The sequence below is a fragment of the Rhincodon typus genome, chromosome 16 (assembly GCF_021869965.1).
Source record: "Rhincodon typus isolate 14 chromosome 16, sRhiTyp1.1, whole genome shotgun sequence".
NCBI classification, from domain to species: Eukaryota; Metazoa; Chordata; class Chondrichthyes; order Orectolobiformes; family Rhincodontidae; genus Rhincodon; species Rhincodon typus.
The window spans coordinates 9,592,112-9,602,590 of NC_063347.1; the positions used below are offsets into that span (position 1 = coordinate 9,592,112).

At 43.2% G+C, this 10,479-nt stretch overlaps 1 protein-coding gene across 1 annotated transcript in view; it reads right to left on the bottom strand.

Annotated features, from left to right (window-relative positions):
* Positions 1–10,090, bottom strand: part of LOC109913124 (semaphorin-3B-like) — a 186,625-nt gene extending 176,535 nt beyond the window's left edge. Inside the window, exons 1-2 of the mRNA XM_048606683.1 lie at positions 10,063–10,090; positions 7,709–7,863 (exon numbers count right to left, since the gene is read on the bottom strand). Coding sequence (XP_048462640.1) covers positions 7,709–7,863; positions 10,063–10,090 — 183 coding nt within the window. The remainder of the gene's footprint in view (positions 1–7,708; positions 7,864–10,062) is intronic.
* Positions 10,091–10,479: the final 389 nt, after the last annotated feature.

The window sequence follows — 10,479 nt, forward strand, 5'->3', positions numbered from 1 at the left end:
CAATGGGCTGAATGGCCTGCTCCCACACTTTAGGGATTCTTAGGAATAATTTTACGACCAACAAAAGATCTTCTATCACTTCAGGGGTGTCGAAAGAAAGAAATGACTTGCATTTATATAGCACCTTTCACAACCTCAGGGCATCCCAAGTCCAAGGTGCTTTGCGATCACTGAGGTATGCTTATTAAGGTTACTTGGAAAAGCACAGAAGCCAATGAGAGGAGAGCAAGATCCTGCAAACAGTCAATTTGACAGAGAGCCTGAGAATCTGTTCAGTTGTGGGATAAATATTCCCCATAGAGCGCATCTTTGCCTTTTTTTATTGAATGAAGCCTAGGGATGCTTTAAGCTCATTGGAGACAGAAAAAGGGGCTTCAGTTTAAAACACTGCCTGAAAGACATGCCCCTCAGATCCAGGACTGGGTTATGAGCCTGGGATTACATTTTGAAGTTACCTGGACTAGAATTTGCATCCATGATATAGTTATTTCAGAGGTGAGACAGCTACCAAACTAATCATGGCTTGTTTCAGAAAACATAGCTAAATCCGTTCAGTCAGGTTCATCAGTCATTTCAGTTAACTGGGAATTGAAGCACACTAAACAACATTACATAATAAACCCAAGGGACTGCATTAATTCTCTGAACATCTACATTGGTGCAGCGCTGAGAAAGTGTATCGTTGAAATGCCTACCAGCAAGGCTACAAATTTCTCACAATAATTACTGGCTTGAAATTGAAATTGGCAACAAATTTGTTTTCTGAGAGCATGCTCTAATCTTATTATTTTCTGTCAAAATACATGATGTAAGAGTCAATGAGAGAAGCCATCTGGATTACTAACTCAGTGAATGATAGAACGAGCTTTTTGGCAATAAATAAAATTACTTCCTCCAGGCCCTCCCTTGAGGCTTTAAACAGTTACATGTCCTGTGGGCTGGCTAGGGCAGACCTGCTTGGCAATGCCCATTTGGCAATAGCTCTGAAGGTTGAGCCATAAGATGTAAAGGCAGAATAGGCCATTCAGCCCATCGATTCTGCACTGCCTTTGAATGAGATCATGGCTGATCCGATAATCCTCAGCTTCACTTTCCTGCCTTTTCCCCATAACCCTGGATTCCCTTACCGATTAATAATCTCTCAGCCTCAAACAAACTTAATGACCCAGCATCTACTGCCTTCTGCAGTAAAGCATTCACAAGGGAGGCAATGGCCTAGTGGTATTATCACTAGACTGTTAATCCAGAGACCCAGATAACATCCTGGGGATCTGAGTTTGAATCCCGCCATGACAGATGGTGGAATGTGAATTCAATAAAAATATCTGGAATTAAGAATCTAATGATGACCACAAGTTGATTGTGGGGAAAAACCCATCTGGTTCACTAATGTCCTTTAGGGAGGAAAGCTGCCATCCTTACCTGGTCTGGCCTACATGTGACTCCAGACCCACAGCAATGTGGTTGGCTCTCAGCCACCCTCTGGGCAATTAGGGATGGGTAATAAATGCTGCCAAGCCAGCAAACCCCTCCATGGCCTCTGACTTGGCACTCTGCCCATCAAATGACTCAATCTTGAATGAGCCAAAATTTACAAATATGTGAATTAGCAAGCAGAAGCAGGCCATTTGGCCCCGCCAACCTGTTCAAACATTCAGTAAGGTCACAGCTGACCTCTTTACATTTTGAGTATCACTTTCCCATCTTCACCTGATGATCTTTATTTCACTTGTCCAACAAGAATTTACATACTGTTGCCTTTACAACATTTAATGACCCTGCCTCCAGCACCTTTCTGGGCTGCAGAGTTGCAAAGTCACACAACCCTCTGAGAAAACAATTCTCCTCATCACCATCCAAAAAGAGTGACCTCTAATTTTTAAGACAGTGCTCCCTAGTTCTGCATTCACCCACAAGGAGAAACATCCTTTGTCCACTTTGTCAAGACCACACAGAGTCTTAAATACTTCAATGAGGTCTCACCAATGCCCCATAGAGCTGAAGCATAACATCTTTAATGTTAAATTCAATTCCTGGTTAAAAAGAAAAGAGGACGGTATTCCATTATAGAGTTAACAAGGTGTAGAGCTGGATGAACACAGCAGGCCAAGCAGTATCAGAGGAACAGGAAAGCTGACGTTTCGGGTCTGGACCCTTCTTCAGAAATCGGGGAGGGGAAGGGGATTCTGAAATAAATAGACAGAGCGGGGAGGTGGTTGGAAGATGGATAAAGGAGCAGATAGGTGGAGAGGAGACAGACAGGTCAAAGAGGTGGGGATGGAGCCAGTAAAGGTGAGTGTAGGTGGGGAATTAGGGTGGGGATAGGTCAGTCTAGGGAGGACAGACAAGTCAAGGAGGCGGGATGAGGCTGGTAGTAGGAGGTGAGGGTGGGGCTTGAGGTGGGAGGAGTGGATGGGTGGGAGGAAGGACAGGTTAGGGAGGCAGGGACAAGCTGGGCTGGTTTTGGGATGCAGTCGGTGGGGGGGAGATTTTGAAGCTTGTGAAGTCCACATTGTTACCATTGGGCTGCAGGGTTCCCAAGCGAAAAATGAGATGCTATTCCTGCAACCTTCGGGTATTCCATTTGTCTTCTTAATCACTCACTGTAGCCACATATCAACATCTGTTGACTCATGCACTAGAACACCTAGATTCCTCTGCATCTTCCAATTCTGCAGCTAATATTTAAATAATATTTTATTTTAAGAAAAATGAACAGCTTCATTTTATCCCACATTGTACTCCTTCTGCCAGATTTTTGCCTGTTTACTCAAAATATTTATATCCTTCTGCACTCTGCATAACTTACCTACCTATATTTGTAACATCCACAAACTTAGCTACTGTGCTTTCATTCCTCTCATCTAGATCCATTGCTGAGGGCCCTGCACAGACCCTTCTCTATATCAGCTCCATTATCACATCCTGTCAACCAATAAAAGACCTATTTATTGACCTTCATTGCCAACCAGCCAATTTTGTATCTATTGCTAATGTTACCCACCATACCACAAGACCTTCACTTTTCACTGCAACATTTTACATGGAACATCCAGAAAGCTGAGTAAAGTATGTCAGCGGGCTCCCCTTTACCCACAGTGCCTGTTACTCCTTCAAAGAATGCTAATAGATTGGTTTAAAAGTATGACTTTGCAAAAAGGAAATCCTGTCTCTTCCTGACTACCTTGGGTTTTCCCAAGTGCTGAGCTATAAATTCTTCAATTCTCAACTCTAACATCTTTCCCATGACAGACATCAAACTCACTGGCCAATAGTTTCCTGCTTTCTGCCTCACCCCCTTCTTGGATAGAGTTATTTTTGTGACTTTCCAGAATCTAACACATTTTGGATATTTATGGCCAATGCATGTATAACTTCATTAGCAACCACTTTTAACACCCGAGATTGAAACGTATCAGGAGCTAGGGTCTTGTCAGCTTACAGTACCATCCACCTGCTTCCCTGGTGACTGCAATTTCACCAACTTCCTCCTCCTATCCACCTTTCGATTTACAACTATTACTGGAATTGTACACTCTATAGTGAAGACAGAAGCAAAATATTTGCTCATTTCATCTGCTGTTTCCTCCAGTAAAACATTCAGAAGACTGAAGGAATCATCTCTTTAAAAATAATGCAGACTGAGGGTGACTTAATAGATTTCTTTGAAATGACAGAAGTTTGTTTTCGAATGGATATGAAGGGAATGTTTCCTCTTGTTTGGAAAAGTGTAGCCAAAAGCCATCAATATAAGAGAGTCACCAAGAAATCCAACAGGAAATTCCGAAATGAAAACCACTTCACTCAGAAAGTGGCAAGAATGGCACACTCACTAGGAAGGTAATGAAGGGAATAGTATTGGTGTATTAAAGTGCTGCTTGTGGGCACAATTGCAACATTTAAAAGACATTTGGCTAAGTACATGAATAGGAAAGGTTTGGAGGTATATGGGACAGGAGCAGGCAGGTGGGACTAGCTTAGTTTGTGATTCTTTATCGCTGGACTGTTAATCCAGAGACCCAGATAACATTCTGGGGACATAGGTTCGAATCCGGCCATGGCAGATAGTGGAATTTGAGTTCAATAAAATATCTGGAATTAAGTATCGAATAATGACCTTGAGTCAATTGCCGATTGTTGGAAAAACCCATTTGGCTCACTAATGTCCTTTAGGGAAGCAAACCGCCATCCTCAACTGGTCTGGCCTACATGTGCCTCCAGGCCCACAGCAATGTGGTTGACTCTTAACTGCCCTCTGGGCAATTAGGGATGGGCAATAAATTCTGCCTAGCCAGCGATGCCCTCATCCCATGAATGAAAATAAAGGATTACAGTCGGCATGGACTGGCTGTCTGAAGGGTCTGTTTCCATGCTGTATGACTCTATGGAAGTTAGACAAACAGATGAGGGAAAAGAGCAAAGAGGGTTGCAATGATGGATTTAGATAAGGAAAGAGGGACAAGTGGACTATCAATATTATTGCTTGGCCTGAATTGCTGTAATTGTTGCTTTATCCACTGTAATCCACAATTATCCATTATTGTCCTACATACCATTGATACTGCTTTGATCTGTCTTTACTGATCTTTTGGCAAAAAATTCTTGGGAGCGAGGCGGCTATGAGGTTTAGGATTTGGGATTTTATCGTGCACAGCTGAGTGACTGCTCCCCTCACTGTGATGTCTTTATTCTGACAGTGCTGTCCCTAGCAAAGAGTGACTATTGTCTGACACTCAGGAGTTCGAACAAACTCTTGACAGACTATTATCCAAATACTGATCTCTGTAATACAGCTCACAATTTTTTTAATTTATTCATTTATTAGCCATCCCTAATTGCCCAGAGGGCAGTTTAGAGTGAAACACATTGCTATGGGTCTGAGTCATATCTAGGCCAGACCAGGTAAGGATGGCAGATTTTCTTTCCTAATGGGCATAAGTGAACCAGATGGGTTTTTACAGCAATCAACAATGGTTAGAAGATCACCACTAGACTAGCTTTATAATTCTAGATTTTAAAAGGAAATTAATTCATAATTCACCATATACAGCATGGTGGCTCAGTGGTTAGCACTGCCGCCTCACAGCTCTCCCCCTGCCCCCAAACCCACAACACTGCATTTAGCATGGTCAATCCACCTAACCTGCACATCTTTGGACTGTGGGAGGAATCCCACACAGATACGGGGAGAATGTGTAAACTCCACACAGACAGTCACCCGAAGCTGGAATCAAAGCCAGGTCCCCTGGCACTGTGAGGCAGTAATGGTAACTAATGAGTCACCTAGTGCCGTCCCTAGATGGGACAGAAAACACAGCAGAAGGGTAGGTTGCAGAGGAGAGGGAGAGAGAGAGAGAGAGACAGAGATAGAGAGAGAGAGAGAGAGAGACAGAGAGAGAGAGCCAAAACAAAAATAAGATATGGTGGGACAGACCAGCAGGGTAAAGTTAGACAATAGAGACAGTGAATGAGGAAGGGAGAGGTTTAAATTCAACACAGAAGGTATTGAAGTGCTGCCTGGTAACAGCTCAGACATCAGCTAAGCTGCATGTCAACCTAATGTAGGATGTTTTCAACGAATGTCCTCATTGTAGCCCATCAACTTCGCTTTAATTAGCAGTGGAATGCATCTTCATTTATCAGATTCAGCAGCTGCCTGAAAAACAAGGGCCTCAGCCACGCCCCAACCATTAAGCAGAGAAAGATATCAGTGAAATGCAGTGTTGTTTCAGCTGGTTACGTAATATTCCACATGGGAATCACATGGGAGGAGAAATGGGAATCTGGTCACTGCATGTCGGGGAGGAAGGAGAGCACAAATCATAAGGGGTTATTTAAATCTGCCTTCCCCACCCCTCCTCCCTGCCTCTCACCAAATCCACCAGCATCACATAGTTCCGAACCAAAAAAAAACGCAGCTAATGCGTTAATTCATTGCAATCAGGGTCTGTTGCTTGTGACAACAGAATTCTTTCGGCTGCCACTTTGGACTAAAAGAACGCCACGATCTCATAAAGGTTCGGCAACGATATGCTTAGGAAGGAATGCAGCCTTTTAAAGAATTCTTTTCACATGATGTGGTCATTCGAGACTTGGGCCTAGATTTGCAGGGCCTTGCCAGTAGCAGGAATTGCCGGGGACTGTACCAGGCCCCTGTTCCTCCATCCAGTCCCCGGGACATTTCTGGTCCAGGTTCACTGAGGCAACGGAGGCCAGTTTAGCCGATCAGAGGTAGTCCCCTGCCCAGTTTGCTGATTGGAGAAGGGGTGGCAGCATTTCAGGGTGAAGTAGCCACCCTTCCTGTTTGCCTGGGTGTAGGAGGACACACACACACACACACACACACACACACACACACACACACAGATGCACACTCTAACACACAGACATGCACACACAAAGAGACGCTTTGTTTCATTGATACTGTGCTGTTCCTTTCAAACTAAGAGGTTCCTAACTGTCCCTCCAGTTTTTAGAATCTTCATTGGATAGCCAACCTAACTCCAGGTAAGATAAGGAGTGTCGTCATATCAAAAAAATCACATTGAATGACTGCTCCAGCCACCCACCCTCACTCCAGGGGAAATCAGAACCCAGAAAAATCCCTCTGTATCACTAGGTGAAGAATTCAGCTCACAGAGTGGGTCCTCCAATCAATGTCTCGTCTCCGCTCATGTCTCCAAGCTTAGTCTGCTTTGTAGAGGTGGGTTTATCTCGTCCAGGGTAGAGGGGGAGGAGATTAACTCCTGGGTCCTGCTCCCAACCTTGGCCAAGAAACCCCAGTGAGTGCAATAATGGTCAGCAAGGCTGGGAAGCAAGTCAGCACTACCCTGGCTAAGGGGTCTGTGTGTCCCAATGTAGCTGCTTTCAGCTCCCTGTCAGAAAGGTAGGGATTTAAGCTCCACTTCATAATGCATCTAGACTCTCACTTCAGAGCATTGTAAAGAGAAAGAGGGAAGCAAGAGAAAAAGAGAGAACCAGAGAGCGAGAGACAGAGAAAGAACCAGAGAGCGAGAGACAGAGAAAGAAAGAAAGAAAGAAAGAAAGAAAGAAAGAAAGAAAGAAAGAAAGAAAGAAAGAAAGAAAGAAAAAGAAAGAAAGAAAAAGAGAGAAAGAGAGAGAAAGAAAGAGAGAAAGAGAGAGAACCACCTTTCAACTGGTTCATTAAATTGTCATCCTGTCATGGTTATAATAAAACCATAAAAGTTTTCAAAATATTTTCTGTCGTTTTCTCATGTTCCTGAAACCAAAAATCCGCATTCTTCCCATTCCTATTGGTGAACAGGAGCTGTTAGCTGTAGAAGACGACAGCCGAGTCTAGAAGTACCTCCACTGACGTGAGCCCCTGAGGAATGTACTGAAGAAAGCTCATGTAATCTACTTCAAGTTCTTTCTTTGCAGCCAGGCACCCAACAATGTAAACTCCCAACTAGACTGGAAAGTGGATTCAAACAATGCAGGGTGAGAAATAAAAAGGTTGTGGAGGAAATTGATGGTTTGATCAAGCAGAGTATTCCCAGGAACTGAACCAAAACTTTCCAGTTATTCTGCCAACTACCCCTTGGATATTCTTATTGTCTCCTTCACTTCCGTAATTGGAATGTAAATCTTTTAACTCATTAATCAGCATCCCTCAGTAGGTCAGCTTCTTGGGTAGTGAAGCCCTCAGACTTGCCGGATATATAGTCCATGTCTGAGCATTACTCACCTTCTTGTCATGTTTGCTGATGTTTTCTAAGTTGAGAGCGATGAGGTAATTCTTCGATCCCACAAATAATTTGCCCCGCTCCTCATCCAGCAACAATGTGTTGTAACAGCAGGAATAGTCCAGCTGGTAGGTGACAGCCCCTCGAGATACCAAATCTTAAAAAAAAAGACAAACACAGGGGTCAGCTTCTACATCAAAGACAATATACACCATGCAATCAAATATCGTTAACCCACTCTCTTTTTTTAATACCCACTTTGTAACTTATTCGGTTTACTGGATCTGTGCCCATGGAAGAGTACAATGCTGCATATTATTAGTATACAATTTCAGAAAGGTTCTGTGGCCTTTTATCTAAAGTGGTTTAGATATAAAATAGGGAAAACTTGCTAAAACTGAATAGGGTATCGATTAGCCCAAACTTGAGTACTGTATACAGTTTTGCTCATTTATTTACAAGGATGTTGCCAGGTTTGGAGGGTTTGAGCTGCAGGGAGAGGTTGAATAGGCCGGGGCTATTTTCCCTGAATCACCAGAGGCTGTGGGGTGACCCTATAGAAGTTTATAAAATCATGAGGGGCATGGATAAGGTGAGTAGCCAGGGTCTTTTCCCCGGGTAGAGGAATCCAAAAACTAGAGTTTAAGATGAGAGAGAAAAGTTTAAAAAGGGATCTAAAGGGAAACTTTTTCACACAGAGGCTGGTGCATGTATGAAATGAGCTGCCAGAGGAAGTGATGGAGGCTGGTACAGTTAAAACATTTAAAAGGCATCTGGATGGGTACGTGAATAGGAAGGGTTTAGAGGGATATGGGCCAAATGCTAAAAATGGGACTAGATTAATTAAGGATATCTGGCCAGCATGGACGAAGGGTCTGTTTCCATGCTGTACATCTCTATGACTCTACTTCAGGAGGAATATATTTACACTGGAAGCAGTTCAGAAAGATTTCAATGTTAAGCAGGGTTTTTTTAAAAATTCATTCACAGGATGAGGGCATCGCTGCCTAGGCCAGCATTTATTGCCCATCCCTAATTGCCCAGAGGACAGTTAAGAGTCAACCACATTGCTGTGGGTCTGGAGTCACATGTGGGCCAGACCAGGTAAGGATGGCAGTTTCCTTCCTTAAAGATTATCAGTGAACCAGATGGGTTTTTCCCAACTACTGACAATGAATTTCAGCTCATCATTAGATTCTTAATCCCAGATTTAAAAAAAAATTAATTCAAATTCCACTATCTGCCATGACGAGATTTGAACTTTACCTGGGTCTCTGGAGTAACAGTCCAGCAATAATGCCACCAGGCCATTGCCTCCCCAGGTTAGGCCTGTATTCGCTGGAGTTTAGAAGAAAGATGAGTGATCATTTTGAAACATAAAATTCTGAGGGGGCTTCAACACAGCAAACACAGGGGCAGAGCTTAAAAAGAAGAGGTTCCCCATTTACAAAGGAGGTAAGGTGACCTGCCTCACTCAGAGGGTCATTACTGTTTGAAATTCTGTTTGCTATTGACCAATGGATGTTGGGCCATTGAACATATTCAAATCAAGGCTGTTAGAGAAATTCTTTAGTGATAAGAGATTTAAAGTTTAAGGGGGAACGGGCAGGAAGGTAGAGTTAAGGCTACAGTAATATTAGTCACAAATGCTATTGAACGTCGAGGGCAGACAGCTAACTACTCTCACTGAAGAAGGTGATTACTTTACACATGTATCACACAAATGTTCCTTACCATTTATCTGCCCAACTCTGAATGTTGTCCAGGTTTTGCTGATTATGGACACAGACGAATTGTGTATCTCAGGAATTGTGAATTCTATTAAATACAGTAACCAGAGGTTCATACAGCTCCCACATAACTTTCCTGCTCATGTAATCTATGCCACAACTGATAAAGGCAAGTGTCTCATACGTCTTCTTAACAACTCTCAATTAATCTGTCCTGCCACTGTCAGGGATTTGTGGACAAGCACCACAAGATCCCTTTGTTCCTCTGAGCCTCCTAATGCCTGAGCATTATTGGGAACTCCCTTGTTTTGTTGTTTCTCCCAAAGTTCATCACCTCACAGTTACCCAGGTTAAACCCATCTGCCCATGATCTGCCGATCTGACCAACCCCGCTACATCTTCCTGCAACCCAAGATTTTCTCCCTCACTATTAACCATCCAGCCAACCTTCATGTTATCTGCAAGCATTCTCACCTATATCATTTATATAGTTCACAAACAATCAATAAGAAACACAGCTATGCTGTTTGTCCCTGATCAAACCTTGCCTCTCCAAATGGAGATTAATTCTCTCTGTTAATTTTTCCCTCAATCCTTTCCCTACCACTGATGTGAGAGTCACTGACCTTTTATTCCCTGGTTTATCCTCACCATCATTCTTGTAAAGTGGGACCACATTAGCTGTCCTCCAATCCTCTGGCATCTCCCCTATGGCCAGAGAACAATTAACCATTTGTGTGAAAGCCCTCAAAATTCCATCCTCGGTATTCCATAGCAGCCTGAAATACACCTCAAACGGACTTGGGGATTTGTCCATTTTTAAACCCACCAAAACCTCTAATACTTCCTCATTCCTCCTGTCAAACTGCACAGTCCTTCTTCCAAATTCTGTCCTCACACCCTCCTTCTCGGTATAGAATTTGATAAAAACAGACTGTGAGGTTCTTGACAGCAAAAGCACAGAGCCGATGGATTCTGAACGACGAGATGATTGCTTGGCAGCAACATTTTGAATGGTTCCTGACTAAGGGTTATGGCTTGTT